This window comes from Cucumis melo, chromosome 5 (assembly GCF_025177605.1).
Source record: "Cucumis melo cultivar AY chromosome 5, USDA_Cmelo_AY_1.0, whole genome shotgun sequence".
Lineage (NCBI taxonomy): Eukaryota > Viridiplantae > Streptophyta > Magnoliopsida > Cucurbitales > Cucurbitaceae > Cucumis > Cucumis melo.
In genome coordinates this window covers 8324436-8343653 of record NC_066861.1, presented here as the reverse complement: position 1 = coordinate 8343653, position 19218 = coordinate 8324436, and the positions used below count along the sequence as shown (strand labels likewise).

The following is a 19218-nucleotide window of genomic DNA, read 5'->3' as shown; positions in this document are numbered from 1 at the left end:
ATACACAAAATAAAATTTTAATATTATGTATATACATTCTACAATAGTACATGAAAAAAGATTCTAATACAAGAATTAAATAATTAAAAATCCTAAATGCCTTCTCAGTCTTCAATTTTCAATGGTCGCTTGGCAATCTCTGCACAATCGCTTAGCTTTCAACCCGATATGACTTCAATTATCTACAAACAATATCCAAATAAACCATTTATATAGAATAACAAAGCTGTTTGAAGTACTAAAATTGCAGAGAAGGATGAAAAGTTTTTAAGATTTTATATCCACACCCTAATCCACATAACTCTCTTTAGTCTACCTTAGCCATCAGGCTTTCCTAAATCTCTTCAATCTATTATTAGAAATATTCCATAGATGCAATCATATACAATCCTTTTCCCAAATAAAAAAAAAAACATTTTATGTGGCAACCTATGAACTCTTGTAATTGATTAGCTCATAATATTGCCCGCCAAATGAATAATCAACATTTTTTTACATAACATTATTATGAAAACCAATATCAATCTATAAAGAAATAAGCAACATCAACACAATAAATTGAAAAGTAAATCAATCATATTTTTATACCTTGGGTGTGGAGAACCTTTGATTGGCTTTTGGTCATATTTCCTCCATGAATAATCATCCTTACTCTTGGACTTATCAGGATCAAGAAAGTGAATAAAAATGATTGCTTTACTTTTCAACTTTTTGCTCAGTTATCATAATCGGCACATTAAGTTGACTCTCATTTATTAGATGCTCAGTTATAGTAACTTCATTATCTGCTGATACTTTAAGATGAATAAAAATGGAAACAAAAACCTTATGATTCAAGAGAATGAGGAGGAAAGCTTTACATACCTTTAGCTCTTCTTCTTACATTTCTAATGATAAAAAAGTTGCTCGAAGCCAAATGAATTGAAATAAAAGCAATAAATAAGCGTGAGAGTAGAGCCAAATGAATTGAAAGATTCATGTCCGGTTCAAGAAGGCATCATCCAAGTATGTTGGATAAGGATTCCACAGTCAAAGTTTCACATAGTAAATAAATAAAAGGAAAGAGAAACATGAAGCAGGTTGCATTGAGAGAACCTGTTATTGAACTAAGAACATTGATGCAGTTAACAAGCCGATCACAAAGATTATCTAAAAGGACTGTTCCCCAATCGCTGAAATAGCATACAGAAACATAGGCATGAGTACTGTAAACTATGGTGAAGCTAAAAATGCAACCCATTACAAAATTAGAAATGGACATAGCATAGCATGATAACCTTTTAAAGTTGAGTTCATGAAATCCTGAGGCAAGAATTATCTGTCGAACAAAATATAAAGATAGCATGATAACCTTTTCTCCCTCCTCTTTCTTTTTGGCACCTGAAACCATATCAACATTAAAACACTTGAAACAAAGGGGATAAATAAAAATATAATTATAAAGTGATGAAGCACAAATAAAAGCACAAATAAAGCACAAATCAACATTAAAACCATACAGTTTCTTGATCTCGGTCATGGCATTCTCTACAAAGACATCCACCTTGTCATCGTATTTCTTGTAGAACATGGGCACAATGAAGAGCACCATAACTTCTAATACACATTGATTTGATAAAAAAAAAAGTAAATAAAATGCAAGACTTCAAAGAAGTAAAAGGAATACAAATTTATTAAAATGTATAACTAAACCTTATTCACTCATCTAGAGTTGCCATACCGGTCCAACAATCGTAGCAAGAATCTCCACTATCAATAATAACACGTACACAACAAATAATAATGTATAATTTTTTTTAGCAAGAAACTAGAAGATATATAAGGTGTACTTGAATATCTCAACTAGGTTGGTATATTCTTAACACCCTCAACATATATCAAACTAAAATAGAAATTCATTCCGTGAATTTAAAAAAAAAACCAAAAGAGTACATGAAGAACATAACATAGCCACCAACTTTATCAGCAGTATTCACCTCACCACGAGATAACAATTGGCCCAAAGAAGAGCTTACAGTTGTTCAGAATGGAACTGTTTAAACTACATATATACATACATACTCTTCATTATTAAATCTCTTTTGTTTGTCCCTCTACAGAGCATCTTACTCTTAATTTTAGAAAATTACTCATCAATGGCAGCATTGTTTTTATAGAGAAAGTTAAACAATGGAGAAAAAAAATGACATGACGCGTAAACAAAAAAAACTGTTTAAACTACATAACTCATGAATGCAGTCTCCTTTGCTACCAAAACCAAATTTTCGTACTTAAGCTACATCGTCATTGGTAGATGCTATAAAATGTCTCAGAGCCAATAATGAGATTTGAGTGCAAAAGACCAGAAATATATAAATGTCTTTTTAGCATAAGAATCTAACGAGGGACCAAAGATCACCTAGTAGAACACTTTCACACCGTTTGCAACATACCAAACTTGGATTTAAGAGCAGACAAAGTAAGATAAATTTCAATGATAGCATGAAAATATGTGAATAACAAATATTCATAATGAGCAAATATTCAACGACTTCATTATATTCAAGAGAATCGTATGACTACATGAGGCATCAATAACTTTGACTCTAGAGCCCTCACTAAGCATTAATGATTTCCAAATTCATTAAGATATTGGTTGCCTTAGGTAAAACATAGCTTTCTAAATTTTATAATAACTAACAAATAATAATAATCAGAACTTTACCCTTTGGTTGCGCTACTTGTATACAACTTGGTGTGGGATGAATAGCCTTGTTCATAAGCCACAAGCACAACTCATCACCTGAGATTATACCTGGACCTCCAACCTTTGATTAATATTGCATTGCAAATAAGCCTATGGTAGATGTCACAGAATAAATTGTATTTCAAGTATCAGGCACCAAAGCCACCTCTCTAAAGTTTATGTTCGTTAATATGTACTTGAAGAGTAAAAAAGAATAGAGTTAGTATTTTGATTATGTTCTAAGAGTTTTGAAATTTTTCTCTTGACATAGCAAGCTCGAAGTCTCCAACAATGTAGCCTCTGCAACACAGTTTTTGTGATTTCTTCCTCTGACAACCCCATCTATATCAAGTTCAACCACATCTATATCAAGTTCAACCTCTGCAAACAGGACTACTGATTTTTAGAGAGTAATTAGAACCTTCTTATTCAACCCTTCTCTTAACCTAATTCATACTCAATTTTGGTACCAAGAAATGGCAACATTAGCAATAACAAAGTTACCACTAGTACTCCTAGTCTGCATTGCCATTTTAGCATCATCTGTAACAGCTCGTCCAACAATAGTAGCAGAAAAAATCCAAAAGAAAAAACACAACCCAGTATTGAGTACCATCTAGTTAGATTATATAACGAAGTTGGTTTTTTGTGGAATATAAGACTAACGCTCCCTTTCAATGAGAAAACAAGCATTTTTCCACATAATGGATGCACACACAAACAGAAAAAATCCAAAAGAAAAAACACAACCCACTATGCATAATCAACCACAAATAGACTGATGTTCCAAATTTCACAAGTTGAGCCTAAGTACAAATTTGAATCCAGAATGCTTCAAATGACATAACACAACACATTATTACCAAAACTTTAACTCATTTGACCATAGTAATTGAGCTTTTGGACTATACTAAAAGTTAAATAAAGCTGGAAAAATTCCATTCGAAGTACAAATTGAAGCAAAGGAAACTAACAAACTTCTAAGCTCAAAGTTCATTACTGATAAAGAACGTCAGAAATCATTTTTCTGTTTAATGAGAATTAGAGAAAAGAACACAAACAATACTGACCTTTGCAAATGTGCATTTTCCAGAACCATTCTTTCCCATGATGGCGTGAACCTACTAGGGTCAGAAAAATAATTCCAAATGAACAAAAAATCAATGAAAAATTCAAAATGTAAGAATCCGCTCCTAAAACAATAGTAAAGATTAATTTTGAGCTAACCTCTCCTTCGTAAACAACAAGATTAACACCCTTGAGAATCTCTTGCTTGGTTTCTGCAATTACAGCAGTCAAATTCTTAACTTCCAGCAAAAGACTCTTCTGACTGTCATCATGGACATTGGTAATATGAAGATATTACCAACGGTATGCAAACAAATTGGCAAAATTAAATCAAGATCATACAGTAGAATGCTTAACAAATACTTTATCCTAGCAAATAAATAGCACGTAAGACCATTTATGCCAAACATTTATGCACCTTTGTGTTCTAAATGCACTTTATCTTCATCAACTTTGTGTTCTAAATGCAATTTATCTTCCCCTTCTTTACCTTTCTTTCCCCATCTTTCCCAATGCCAAACAAAACATTTATGCACCTTAAACATAGACTTCTATAACTCCAACATAAAAACTCAAATCCAATTAACTTCCCAATTTCATAACTCAAATCAACACTCTAAACAAATCCTTTAGGAAGCACTAAACCATTTCACATCCAAAAGTCCTCCTATTTCTTCCAACGAAGACAACACATATAGAGAAAAAGCTTACCCATAGACATCCGCAAACCTAAAAAACACATGATCAAATAATAATGAAGTTCAATACTCAACTAAAGATATAGAGAAAAGACTAACCCATAATTCTTCAAAATTATCAATCAAGACATGTAGATAAAGCATGACATTACAGTAAAACTCAACAAAGAATTAACGTACTATACAATGGCTCACCAAATAAAACTTCTAATAGGCTTATGAAACCTACCAAGGTTTAAAAACTCCTCAATCCAAATAAGTACTTGACCAAGCAAGGTGAGCAACATAGATGTCTCGATTTTACACTAATTAGGAGAGAAATGAAAGAGATTTGAAATGAAGCTGTAGCATCTCCAGTTTTTAAGGAAAAAAAATGCAAACACAACCAACAAAAAAAAGGTCAACCTAAACAAGATGAATTTGAATAATAGAAAACATCAATATCAAAGCATCCTGAGTTGAACTTATTAATGATTATCACCATGACCTCATAAATAATATAAACTATGTTCATTGTGCATCACAAATAAAATTCCTCATATCTTTATTCTAACATAAACAGTTAAAAGGCAAAGCTGAGCAAAGAAACTTTGAAAATTGAAATCATGGAACCTTCTCCTTCCTCTAGACCAGTTTCAGCCGACTTCAGTTTGAGACATCGTGTGGCTTTTCTTTCTTTCTTTCTTTTTTTCTTTTTGCATTTTGATGAAGCATTTTACCATTACTAAAGACAGGAGGGAAAAAGCAAGAAACAACAACACTAAGGATAATGGAAATTGTTAAATATTCTCCTTTACCGGCCAATTATAGCAACATCAAAAGTTGACCCATGTTCAATTCCTCACTAGAAATACAGTGTAGCCATACTGAGTCAATCAATCTAAACAAGTAATAATAAAGGATTTGAAAACCAAACAAAATCAGACAGTCGAGTACAAGAATCCAACACCCAATTAAATTGAAAAAGAAAACGAATGGAAATCTAGTTGACAAATTTGCAGCTGCAGAAATGAATCCAATCCAAACATCAATGAATCAATATCTCCAGTATTGTAGATTATGTTTACAATTCGAAAAAGAAAACGCGAAACACCGAAATCATGGTAAAGGATAACGAAGGAGTGAAAGAAAAATCCACAACTAACTGACCAACAAATAGGAGTGATGGTGAAGATATGAAGAGATAAGAGAGAAAGAGGATGAACCTGGTGAGGGTCTGAAGAGACAACAAAGGAGCGTTCCTCCATTTCCATTTCCATTTCGGCCATTTCCATTCCGCAAGAGTACTTGGTTCCAAGATCGATTCCGATCATCGGACCTTCTCCTTTACCGGCCATAGTAAATCTTCAAATCGTCGATGGAAAAAATAATCTACGAGGATAGGAAATGAAAGCAAGAAAATTTGATTGGTGGCTACAGAATTTAGGGTTTAGAAGATTTCAAAGTTAAACAAGAGAGGAGGAGAATTTATATAGAAATTTTAAGGAAAAGGAAAAGGTAAAGTAAGAGAGAGAAAAACTTGATTTTTTACCAAATTAAAAAAATTAAAAAAAAATTACAAAGGGGCTTTAATGTCGGTTTTCAAAAGGCGGATAAACCGACATTAAAGCTCCTTCTTTAATGTCGGTTTAAAACCGACATTAAACATCCGCCTTTTGAAAACCGACATTAAAGCCCATTTTTCATTTTTTCCACCCGACATTAAAGGCCAAATTTTTTGTAGTGAGATTACGTGCGTGTTGACTGGATTTTTTTTCTTTTTTTTTTTTTTTTGCCAAAATGAGCTTAGCTTAACTGGCACCTATATGTACTTGTGGACAAGAGGTCCCAGGTTCAAATCCCTACCCCTGCATTTAATTACAATACCTTTCAAAAAAAAAAAAAATTGTATCTTACTTTGTGAAAATCTATTTTCTTGGATATTTGGATTTGATTTATTTTAAGATTTTTCGTTATTACAAGGGTTTATTTGTGTATGTGTTCCGAACTTTACGTGTATTGTTTTGGCTATTAAATAATGGTTTTGCATGATTTAGGGCTCTTTCTTGACCAAGTAAAAGTTAGATCTAGAAAATAGCACTAAACTCTTGATAAGTTCTTAGCATACGAAACAAAGTTAAAAGGAGGTTTTCGTTTATTTGCCTTGCGTGTTTTGAAGGTTTAGACTTGCAGCTTAGACGTTTTTAGTTTTTAAATCAACTCGTTGATTCATCTTGAGATGATCTGGTGTGTACGATAATTCCTTCGTCTTTTTATGTATTGTTAAGGGAAAAAAAATACTTTAGTCCACCCTTCCTACCATTTTCACATTTACCACCACCATGTTCTCCATCAAGGTTGACAACCTTGATCCTTTTTTAGATGCAACCTCTCTATTCACCGAATTTATTAACGACGAAATCTGTCTCAAGTTTTCACCGTCGACGTTTTCGATGATTGCTCGATATCAATGCCCAACCTTCTTTGCAATGATGTTCATGCCACATCCATTGTTCGACGAGTACTCCGTTGATCGGAATCATATTTCAAGGATTTCTCTCCGATGCTTCCGGAATGCTCTGTTGGAAGGTCAAACCTATTCCTCAATGAGTATCCATCTTCAAGAACCCCAAAATACCATAATCTTTAAATTTGAGCCTTCAAGTTAAGTATATATACAATAATATCATTTTTTTTCTCTTTTTTCTCCTAAAAAGTGGATCAACAGAAGTTATTTTGTTTTCATTTTTTCTACTTATCAACTTTTTGTGATTTCTTAACTAATTCAAAATTTGTTTGCGAACATGTTTGATATTCTAGAATTCCTCAGTTTCCACATATGATTGATCTACTATCTTGCTCAACTTTGAAGGCTTTCCTTTAGCTTGATCTTCTCTTTTGTACTTTTCTTTTTTTTTTTTTTACTACTTGGAGATTCTCTCCAACTCTTTGTGTAATTCTTCCATTGTGTGAATGTATTTACTCGTGAGCCAAAGCATAATTAATGTATGCGGGTACTATAAGATGTGTCAACCTAGTCGAGATATTCTAATATAAGCTCCGATCCCATTTCTTCATTATATTTTGTTCAAAAAACAAAATGTTTGATTCTGTGTTCTTTTTCCTTCACATCAAATGTACTTTTAGAGTTTAAATTTTATAGATTCATCCTTATATTTTAAATTAATACATTTTAATTATTTCTTGTGTTTTCAATAAAATCTCAAATTTAGTTCATGTTTAGTTTGTATGCATGTCAATTCAGGATTCAAATTATAACTTTTGTTTTAAGGGCCTTCTGCACTACCATTGCATCATGAATTGACATTCTTGCCCATGGAAGATTGGTCTCCTAACCAAGTTAGCTTAAATGGAAAACTTTTCTCCATTGAGTCTGAAATGTTTAGCAATATTTTAACAACATTTTCTGTCTACAATGAAGTTGATACAAGTAATGTACCTCTTCTTTTTCTTTATCCATTTCTACTTGAACGAAAGTTGTATATCTTGGTACGTAGCTAAAACCCTTTCTTCATTTGCCACAGTTTTGATTACCTCAAAGGGTTCACAAATCACATTCTCTGCGGTTCCATGTGAGGAGATAATTATTAGGGAAGAGGTATGTTTTGTGAAATTTGTGTAAAACATTATTTTATGTTTTTTGAAATTTGTGTAAAACATTATTTTATGTTTTGTGAAATTTGTGTAAAACATTATTTCAAACATTTACATTATTATTATTATTTAGAGAAAAAAAAAATCTCTTTTGGTCTTTAAGTTTTAGGGTTCGTCTCCATTCAAAGGCTTCAAAAGTGTTGCATTTTTATCAAGACTATTTATGAAACTTTTATCAAACCATAAGAAAAACTAAAACAAATGTAATTGTTATCCCTAATATTGTAACTTATAGCAAATTATGTATACATGAATTTAATTTGTAACGAGTAAAAAAGCTGTTCGGACAATGTTGTGCAGAGTGGAGATTGTTTGATTATAGGTGATAGAGAAGTTGAAACTCACATGCATATGCCTCTTCATCCATCCTCATTTTTCATTAATTGTGGACTTCAAGCTCGAAGGGTATGGTTCTTGGAAACAACTGATTCTTGTGCAATAATCCATTTCCCTTTTCAAGTATATGCTCATTTTTTGATGATTTGTTTTCCCTTTGCAAATGTAAACTCAGCTCAAGATTAACTCACACCTAATTAGAAAATATATACATGTTGTATAGTCTTAGGTTTTGGGATTTATATGTGGGTATGATACAACTAATTCTATTGCCAATTAGAAACTTCTGTCATTTCTATTCAAGTACTTTTAATGGTTCTTGATTCTAATGTCTTTATAATTCTAATTTTGACGATTTCCCTAAAAGATTATACAGACTCATTATTGTAGTTATATTCTTTTGTCAAAGTAATTTCCTATTAGTTGAGACAATGTCAAAATCTAATTATATATATATATATATATACATGCATATATATTGTTCAGGGTTTTCTCAAAAGTAGAACAAAATACAAAAAATATCTTATGATTAATCAGCCACACACACGAAAAAGCTTCCTAATTTAAATGATAGTATAATATAGTATAAAAGATCGTTTAGATATTGGGACACGATCATTTAGATCTTGGTAAACGATTGTTTTGAATCTATCACTTATCTATTTGGTATAGATAGAGATAGTCGTTTATCAATATCTAAATGCTCTTGGTACATGATCTTGTACTAAATCTAAACGATCTTGGTACATGATCTTGTACTAAATCTAAACGATCTTGGTACATGATCTTGTACCATATCTAAATGATCTTGTACCAAGATCGTTTTGATATTGGTAAACGATTGTTTAGATCTTGGTAAACGATCGTTTGGATTTTGGTAAACGATCATTTAGATATTGGTAAACAATAATTTAGATATATCGCTTATCTATATGAGAGAGATAGTGATATTGATCTATCGCTACCTAGCTGGAATAGACAACTAATCTTTTAGATTTTGGTACACAATCGTATAGTAAAAAAAGAAAAGAAAAAAGAGATGAAGAAATCACGAACAAGAAGAAGTGGGAAAATGAAGAAGGAGAAGTAGTAATATAAAAAAGGTATGCATGATTTGAATAATTGTCTTGAAAAATTCAAAAATAATAGGGCCAAATCTGAAATTTATGAAAAAATAATTATGACTTCATGGGCTTTTTTCTTGTTATACAAGTCGTAAATACTTTTGTGTTTTGTTCTATATATGTACATTAATCTATTATTAATCTATTATTTGTGTGCACTTTAAATTTGCTTCTTAAAAATTTGGATAATTTCTTGATATATGTGTCAATCTTGTGCAATAGCCAAGACACTTAAAAATATATGATTGACAAGAAAATGCTATAAAAACGGTTCATAACATGTACAAAAAGCTATTCACAAATGTCATAAAAATGCATACAAAGGGAATATATGAACTTTAATGGTGTTAAAGAAAATGCCATCGCTATTATAAATATAATTATATATTATAAATGTAGATATCCATAACCTATACCTATATAGGTTATCAATTTTCGGATAACTCTCCTTCAATTCCATGTCATAATATTCATCCCATTGAACTCCATAAGGTAACCTATATCATGACATGTCCTATGAATAGAGGTCTATGGTGTCTTTGTATGACACATTACAATTGAATTCGATTATTCTCTGCTTCTTCCCTTCTCTATTCATCTTTAGTGTTTTTCATTGTTCTTAATACCTTCTTTGTTCTTATTTTATAACATGTTATCCGACCGAGTCTCTACAGTTTCATCATTAGTAAAAGGTAGGCTATAATATTAGTTATTATTATTATTTTTATTTGTAAACATTGCATGAAATATTCCATGTATACTTTATGCATAGTTTGAGAGATGTAATTTTTTATGCCTATTGACATGTTGTAATTTTACATATTACGCTTACAAAATTATTGCTTGTTAAAAATATTGTTAGTTCATAATCTTATTATGGTTTTTGGTTAATTTTAATTTCTTTATGATTTATGAAATTGTTTACGTTTATGATCTATAATAAGTTTATGGTTTGAATGATTGTTTATATTTGGTTCTCATTTTATTTCTTTTACAATATATGTATAGTTTATGGATTCTTTATGATTTAAGTCTATAATTGTCTACTCTCTATTAGTATAAGTTTTATAATTGTTTTCATGATCTAAGTGTTTTTATCAATTTACCTAAGCATGTATTATTTTCTTTTAACATGATATGTATAAGTATGTTGTAAAATTAATACTTTTTAATGCTCATACTTGATATATAAGTGAATTGTTGTGTATTGTTATTAACTGGCCACAATATGTATATTTGTAATTTTTATTTGTAACTTTAATTATTGTGTATTAACATGTATGTTTTGAACTATTATATCTTGGTTCCATTGTTTTTTATATCATGTGCATAATATGGTATTTGTGTACATTGTTTTAGAATGCATGTTTGACATGTTCATTAAATTTCCAATATATGTAAATTTCTTTGGTATAGTTTTACCAAGTCTTGTCAAATTAGAATTTCTAGCTCTTGATATCAGTGGTGAAAATTATTTATCATGGATGCATGATGCTGAAACTCATTCGGATGCCATGAATCTTGGAGAAACGATTAAGGAATGAAACATGATTTCAAATCAAGAAAAGGCGAAAGCCATGATTTTCCTTCAACATCACTTCATGAGGGACTGAATATTGAATATCTTATGATAAAAGATCCCCATAAACTATGATAAAGTTTAAAAGAAAGGTATGATAGTAAAAAAAGTGTGACTCTTCCTAAAGCCAAATATGATTGGATGCACTTAAGATTGCAAAATTTTGAATCAGTTAGTGATTATAATTCAACATCATTTAAAATTTGTTCATTGTTATGCAGAGAAAAAATTACTAGTGAAGATCTTGGAATTAGAGAAAATATTTTCCACATTTCATGTCTCAAATATGCTCTTGCAGCAACAATATCGAGCATGAGCAAAACCATTCCCTGAAGTTAATGCTGTATTTTCAAAGAATAATGGTCAAAGTCGAGATGTGGTTGTGGTCATGGGCAAGGTTGTGACCGTGGTAGAGGAAAAAGTAATTATACTTTTGTGGTAATAATCACAAGAAAACCACAAATAATGGCCATAGAGGGAAGAATCCACAAAATAAGGAATTTAAAAGTGGTAAAGATCAATGCTTCTTGACAAAGCTAAGATGATACGTATGAAAGTATATACTGGTAAGTCGTTAGAATCAAGCATTAATATGTTTAAAAATGAAATGTAACTTGCTAAGGGTAGGATTCTTACCAATATTTGCCTCGATAAAAAGTTTTTTCCAATTTACTCTTACTTTTTACCAAGTCTCGGTAGTAAGTATGGGTGCAGAACCTAACGGAATGGTTGCAAAAAAATTTTCTTGAAATCAAGATTGAAAGAAATGTTGTTCGTAGCAAAAAGAAAGCATTAAAGAAAGTATAGAGAACATCAAATTGAACCAAGAATCAAGGAAATTTGAGATGTAAACTCAATTCACAAAAAAAAAAAAAAAAAAAAAAAAAAGAAATTAAACTCTTATGAGAAAAAACAAAGTGATGGGCATTGGACGTTATTCAATTCTTATCATCGAATTAAAAGAAGTATGAAATGATTTTTGCTTTAAAAGGGGATTCTTAATTGGTTCTTACAAGATTATTTTGCTTGATTCTTGTAAGAGCTTTGATTAAGATTCAATAAAAGAGAGAATCACCACAAGCATTTATTGTATTCTTGGAATAACAATTAATACCTAATTCTTGCTATTAAAGAAAATGAAAGTATCTTTCATATTTTTTAGAAAGAAATTACAACCATGATTTAATTGAATTTAATTGTGCACATAAAATTGATGCAATTAAATCATAAATTTTCAAGACCAATGTGATTTCCCTATGCATTAATCAATTTCAAGATTCGACATGTTAGATTCTAAGCAAGAAATAAATTTAGTTTTTGTGTAAACAAGGATAATCAAACCAATTTTGCAGTAATTTTCTAAGGAAGGAGTATCTTCCCTACAAATTGGTGAATCAAGAACAAAATTCAATAATTAATTGCAAAGAACACTTGTAATTGAAAGAAGAAAATGTTCTTGGTACAAGAAAGTTAAAGACCTTAACAAAAACAACAAGAAATTCTCTGAGAATTTGAAAAGCCCTTTGCCACTTACCTCTTGAAGATTAGCCCTCAATTAAAAAGAGATTGCTAGAAATTAATTGAGGGAGGAAAAAAGGAAGAATGTGGGAGGGGGGAGTTCTATGGAAAAGAGGGAAAGTTTTGAGAGAATTTGGGGTTTATTTTTGTGGATAGGTGAAAATGATGAATTTAGGGGAAATTAGGGCTTATATAGAAAGAATGGAAAATAACTGTCACCAAGGCTCGAACTTGGAACATCAAGGCCATTTGCGTGATCATATTGATGGAAGAGTTAGTTAATTTTCGGATAGTTGCAAAAGAATTATGAAATTGCCACTGAAGAATTCTTCAAAGAATAATTTGCAGACGCTAGGATTGAGTGCTTAACGTCTAAAAGGTAAGCATCATAGGAGGACGACACGTGAGGACTAGTGGTTGGAGGAGACGAATGAACTCGCGCGAAGAAGGATAAAATAATTCGATGTTATTCTTGCTTTTAGTGGGATGTTCAAACTAGTGACGTCTAACACACGCGAATGGGTCAAAATGATGGCGTTTTGTGACGTAAATCCAAAAAAGAAATGCTACTTTTGGGGTTCGAACTTGTGACTTGAGGGTGGTTCGCACATGTGGATGACTAACGCGTGTCACAACTTTTTGAATATTTACCAATTTGCCCTACTTTTTGTTTTGTCCCTTCTTCTTCATTTAGACAATGTTTTAGGTGATTTTCATTGCGTTGGGTTCATATTGGTGTCTTCTTTTATATTTTGCACAAAAATATAAAAAAAAAAAAAAAGAAGAAGAAGAAGAATATATGTGTATGGATTGAGAATAGGGTACAAATAAATAGGTCAATAATTGTCCCAACAAAATACCCCTACGCTTTGTTCATCCCGAGCAAAAAAAAATCTAATATCAAATAGAAAAGCAGCAAGCATGGGAAACAAACATGTACTTAAGATAAAAACAAACGTTCATGCAAGTATATAGGTTAAACATTTCTAACGAGTGAACCTAGCGACATTACTCAATGCCTTAACAGTCTATCCAAACGTATGCTTAAACTTAGTTCAAATTATCAAAGAGATTACAAGTTATCGGTTGAGGTTCGGGTTTAACTAAGTTCGTCCAGAACAAGCACATTTAGAAAGACACTCAAGTTTTGCTACTTGGACGCTAGACATACTTTGAAAAGATGAAAGACACTTCAGACTTGTTTTTCCCTTCTAATGGATTGGAAATGATTCCTCCTCTTTTCAAAGTCCTCGTCAAGCTATATGCTATGTTTAGAACGGTAAGAGAAGGTTTTCTTGTTTTAATTAGGTCAAAAATGACGTTTTTCCCTAAAAGTTCTGATAGTGAGGGAACTCAACACATTTTACTTGACTTACCCAACTTTTTTTATGAGTTTTTTTTTTAATGCATATTGTTCTATCATTTCATCTAGTTCAAAAGGCATTCATTTAAAAGGAAAAGTTTCAAATTCACATGTAAATGTTATCTTATGTTGGTCTTCGCGTGATATGGGTGTTTGATAAAAACCAAAAAGTCCATCTAGAAAGCAAAAGTAAGATTTCCTTCATAAATTTTCTATCATTTTACCTTGAAAAGGTAAAGGGAAATGATCGTTAAGAGTTACCTCGTTTAGGTTTCTATAATCGATACACATGCGCCAACTATTTGAAACACGAGTAGGAATGAACTCACCTTGGCTATTTTCCACAATGGTCATATCGAACTTCTTGGATTCCACGTGAATAGGTCTTATACAAGTGTTATGTAGTACCAGATAGATAATCTCGATGTCGTCTTTGAGCTTCAAGACCTCTTTCTTGACAACTTCCTTCAAGGTAGGATTGAAGTGCCTATGTGGTCGAACCTTGTTCTGAGCCATTCCTCAAGATGGACTCCGTGTGTGCAAAAGGATGGATCAATCCCCTTCAAGTCTTTAAGACTCTAACCAATGGCTTGCCTATGTCTTTTCAAGGGTTCAAGCAACCTTGCTTCTTGTTCCTGGGTGAGCTCCTTTAAAATAATGATAGGATATGTGTTCTTTTCCCCCAAGAACACATATTTGAGGTGAGAAGGGAGAACCTTTAGTTCTATCCCATTTTCCTACAAAGGTAAAGTAAGCTCATTAGTATTAGAATTCTCACATATTTTATGTGAAGAGACTTCACAAGAATCATTCTTTGAATCATTCTCGTTTTCACAAAATATTATGTGGATGCTTATGTCATGATCATTTTAAATGCCAATGCTTTTGAAAATATGTTCATCATCATCGTTAATATTTCTTCCTAGATCATGCTCTTTACTAGATGCAAAATCATTATATAGAACATGTTCATTTGTTTCAAGATTATCAATCAAGACATGCTCATCATCTACACTAGCAACAAAGTCAAAGAAAATAAAGAGATCATCATTACTAGGTTTGTTCTTAGCAAATTCATTATCGATATATTCTAAAGTTGCTTGATCAATAAGCTCATTGAACTTATCATGCTCTTCTAGTGTTTCTAATTATTCTAAAATATCAAATGCACATAATGAAACATGATCATTAGAGGACTTTACATCATAAAAAATGTTGAAAGACACTATATCACCATCAAACTCGACACTAAGAAGACCTTTGTCCACATTAATTATGGTCTTAGTAGTTTTCATGAATGTTCTACCTAAAAGTATGGTAGGAGATGAGCGTGCATATTCATTGTTCATTTCAATTATGTAAAAATCTGTGGGGAATATTAGATTTCATACCTTAACTAAGACATCTTCTACAATTCCTAATGGTGAATGAAAGACCGATCAGCTAATTCAATACAAATACTAGTCTTTTCAAGTCCATTTAATCCTAAATCTTTGGAAATGATAGAAGGCATGACATGAATGGATGCACTAAGATTAAGCATTACACTAGATATGTCTCTATTTCCTATTGTACAAGAGAACGAAAACATACCTAAGTTGACACATTTTTCTGGAATATTCTTCTTTAAAACTGATGACACATTTTTACTAACCATTACTTTTTCTTGGCTCCTACTCCTTTTGTGAGTATATAACTCTTTAAGAAACATTGCGTACCTCGATATGCTCTTGATTGGCATCACGAGGGGTTGGTTTACTTCTACCTTCTTGAAGACTTCAATTAGTTCTTCGTCGTTCTTGAATTCCTTCCTTGGTTGAGATAACCTAGAAAGAAATGAAGGTAGAAGATTATCAACAATGTTTCTTGTTCATTATTAATAGAAGAAGAAGCATTATAAAAAAAGGAGTTAGTTTGTACCTTTTTTTTCTTCTTTAACATTTGAGTCTACATTCTCTAAGGTCTACATTTTGAGACAAAGAGATATCATCATTTTTATTCAAAATTTTGTCACTTCTTAAAGTAATAGTACTCAAATTTGCATGGTTGGGTTGAAAGGAAAGTTTGCCCTTCCCTTCTGTTTTAAGAAGGTGTGTTGCTAATTGATTAAGCTTATCGCCTAACTAAAAAATGGATGCTTTCATGATTTCTATGTCATTTTTCATAGCTCGAGTTAAATTAACAGTATACTCACTCAACTTTGCGAAATTTTTCTCAAAATTAGTTTTGAAACTATTTGAGCTATAAATTAACTTGGAGACAATCTCCTCTAAGTATGTACCTTGTGATGATGATCAGGAAGAAGTGTTGGTAGGTTTTAGTTTTTTAGGTTCCCACTTAAGATTTAGGTGGTCCCTCCAATCAGATTTGTAGGTACTACTCTGTGAATTATTTCTTCTGAAATCATGACACTTACCTCTTTAAGCTTTGGGCATTGGTCATTGTGATGGCCTAGCAAGCCACAAACTCCATAATAGGTGACTTTAGGAACCTTCCCTTGACAAAAGAAGTAAAAAGTTTAGTTAATAAAATCACTTGTTCTTTAATAGAATTGTCACTAGATGAAGAAGAATTAGAATCAAGTGTTCTACTAAAAAAAATTTAGGAATTCTCAGTCATTCTAAAAACTAACTTCCTTGCTTCAGAAGGGGTTTTAACTATCAAGGCCCCTGCCAAGCAACATCAATTGGGTTCCTATCTGATGGCAACAATCCCGAGTAAAAATATTGCACAATGTCCCTTTCGGTCAATTGATTACATGGCAACCTAGCACAAAGTTCATTACACCTGTCCTAATATTCAAATAAGGTTTCATTAGGTGATTGCCTAGCACCATAGTTTCTTTTAAAACCGATTGAGCGCTACTAATTGGGAAAAAAATTCTAGGAACCTTTTCTTAAGTTGTTCCCAAGAAGTTATGGTTTGGGGCTGAAGGTTTATAAGCTTTCTTTTGGCACTATCGGCAAGGGAAAAGGGAAATGTCCTAAGGTTTAATTGTTCCTCGGTTACCCTGTGGGGTTTAAGGAGATCACATGCCCAAGAAAAGTTTCTAAGATGCTTATATGGGTCCTCCCCATTGGATCCTCTAAATATGGATAAATTTGAGATCAAGTTCGACCTAAGGTGGAAGTTGGTTGTGGTAGGTGGTAGGTGGGATCACTATACCTATTGGCCTTTGATGAACATATCAGGCACATAAAGTTTCATAAGGATTTTCTCGAGTGTCTCCTCTCCCATTGGATTGTTCAAATGGTTCTCTAGGTTTGGCTCTAAAGGTCTTTCTAAAGATGCTTCAATAATATGGATGTGAGATTATAAATGTGATGAACTAACTTGCTTTCTCTTTTCTTTCCTTAATCTTCTTTCATCCAAGGTTATGTCTTCAACAAATTCTAAGCTAGATGTATTAGACAACCTAGTCATGCACTAAAAAAAGCAAAGAAAAAAGAAAATAGCATGCAACGTTTTTTATTTATTTTTATTTTTTATCAAAGAAAAGCTTCAAATCTAATATGCTTTCTAAAAATTCCTAACAAAAAAAATGCAAGCAAAAATTCAAGAAAGAAACTATGTCATTCCATTCATTGGAAACAACACCATTTTTCTGATAACGCAAAGATGATATGTATGAAAGTATGTATCGATAAGGTCGTTAGAATGAAGCACTAATATATCTAAAAATGAAATGTAACTTGCTAAGGGTAGGATTCTTACCAAGATTTTCCTAGACAAAAAGTATTCTTAAATTTACCCTTACTTTTTACCGAGTCTCGATGGTAACTTGGGGTATTAAACCCAATGAAATTGTTGTAAAGAAAATTTCTCGAAATAAAGCTTGAATGAAATGTTGTTAGTAGGAAAAGAAAATCATTAAAGCAAGTATAGGGAACATCAAATTGAACCAAGAAGCAAGGGAATTTAAGATGTAAACTCAATTCAAAAAAAAAAAAAGTAAAATAGTAGAAATTAAACTCTTATGAGAAAAAAAAATGAGATAATAGGCACTGGAAGTTCTTCAATTCTTATCATCGAATTAAAAGAAGAATGAAATGATTTTGTGCTTTAAAAGAGGATTCTTGATTAAGGTTCCTGCAAGATCAACTTGCTTGATTCTTGTAAGAGCCTTGATTAAGATTCAAGAAAAAAGAAAATCACCACAAGCATTTATAATATTCTTGCAATAACAACTAACACCTAATTCTTGCTCTTAAAGAAAATCAAAGTATCTTTCATACTTTTTAGAAAGAAATTACAACCATGATTTAATTGAATTTAATTGTGCACATAAAATTGATGCAATTAAATCATAAATTGCCAAGAACAAGATGATTTCTCAAAGCATTAATCAATTTCAAGATTTGACACGTTTTATTATAAGCAAGAAATAAATTGTGTTTTTGTGTCGACAAGGATAATCAAATCAAGCTTGCATTAATTTTCTAAAGAAGAAGTATCTTCCATACAAATTGGTGAATCAAGAACAAATTAAAAAATTAAATCGCAAAGAACACTTGTAATTGAAAGAAGGAAATGTACTTGGCACAAGAAAATTAAAAATTTCAACAAAAACAACAAGAAATTTAGAGATTCAATCATGTCTAACTATAAGAAAAATTAGAAGGAAAATTCTTCAAGAATTTGAAAAGCCTGTTGCCACTTACCACTTGAAGATTAACCCTCCATTGAATAGAGATTGGTGAAAATTAATTGACGGAAGAAAAAAGGCAGAATGGGGGGAAGTTTTCCGAAAAAATTGAGAGAGTTTTGAGAGAATTTGAGGGTTATTTTGGCGAATTGATTGTGAATATAGGAAAAATTAGGGCTTATATAGAAAGTATTTGGAGATAACTGCTTAAAAGGTTCGAAACCATGACTTCTAAGCCATCCGCACGCTGAGATTGATGACTTCTATTCTAACACAAGAATACACAGAAAAGCATAAAGCTTGTCAGAGATAAAACTCTATAAGAAATTTCATTTATATTCAAGTCATTCTTGTTTAAAATGTGGAAACTACAACCATTTTTATACTAATTAAAATGTTAGAGTGCAAAGTTTGATCCCTCTCATGATTTTTGTATTTTCTTTCACTTCCCCTATTAACCAAATTGACTTTCTTTTCTTTTATCATCAATGGCTCTACATAAAAACAT

The 19218-nt window shown here is 31.7% G+C and overlaps 1 protein-coding gene and 2 long non-coding RNA genes across 3 annotated transcripts; 1 reads left to right on the top strand and 2 right to left on the bottom strand.

Moving 5' to 3' along the window:
* Nucleotides 1-5939, bottom strand: LOC127149349 (uncharacterized). Its single transcript, XR_007820846.1, has 3 exons — nucleotides 5697-5939; nucleotides 3796-3846; nucleotides 1-182 (listed from the first exon to the last, which is right to left on the bottom strand). It is a non-coding gene; the product is annotated as an uncharacterized LOC127149349 (long non-coding RNA).
* Nucleotides 5940-7769: 1830 nt separating this feature from the next.
* On the top strand, nucleotides 7770-8764 carry LOC127149523 (uncharacterized). Its single transcript, XM_051085286.1, has 3 exons — nucleotides 7770-7921; nucleotides 8016-8089; nucleotides 8446-8764. Exons 1-3 carry the CDS (start codon nucleotides 7807-7809, stop codon nucleotides 8665-8667), a joined length of 411 nt encoding a protein of 136 aa, XP_050941243.1. The 5' UTR covers nucleotides 7770-7806; the 3' UTR covers nucleotides 8668-8764.
* A 7226-nt stretch (nucleotides 8765-15990) lies between these two features.
* On the bottom strand, nucleotides 15991-18871 carry LOC127149621 (uncharacterized). The gene is made up of 3 exons (XR_007821311.1): nucleotides 18727-18871; nucleotides 16482-16556; nucleotides 15991-16028 (listed from the first exon to the last, which is right to left on the bottom strand). It is a non-coding gene; the product is annotated as an uncharacterized LOC127149621 (long non-coding RNA).
* Nucleotides 18872-19218: the final 347 nt, after the last annotated feature.

Coding starts and splice junctions, on each gene's coding strand:
- LOC127149523 (XM_051085286.1), top strand. CDS start 7,807: ATGGAAGATTGGTCTCCTAACCAAGTTAGCTTAAATGGAAAACTTTTC. Junction 7,922..8,015: donor CTACAATGAAGTTGATACAA/GTAATGTACCTC, acceptor CATTTGCCACAG/TTTTGATTACCTCAAAGGGT. Junction 8,090..8,445: donor AGATAATTATTAGGGAAGAG/GTATGTTTTGTG, acceptor AATGTTGTGCAG/AGTGGAGATTGTTTGATTAT.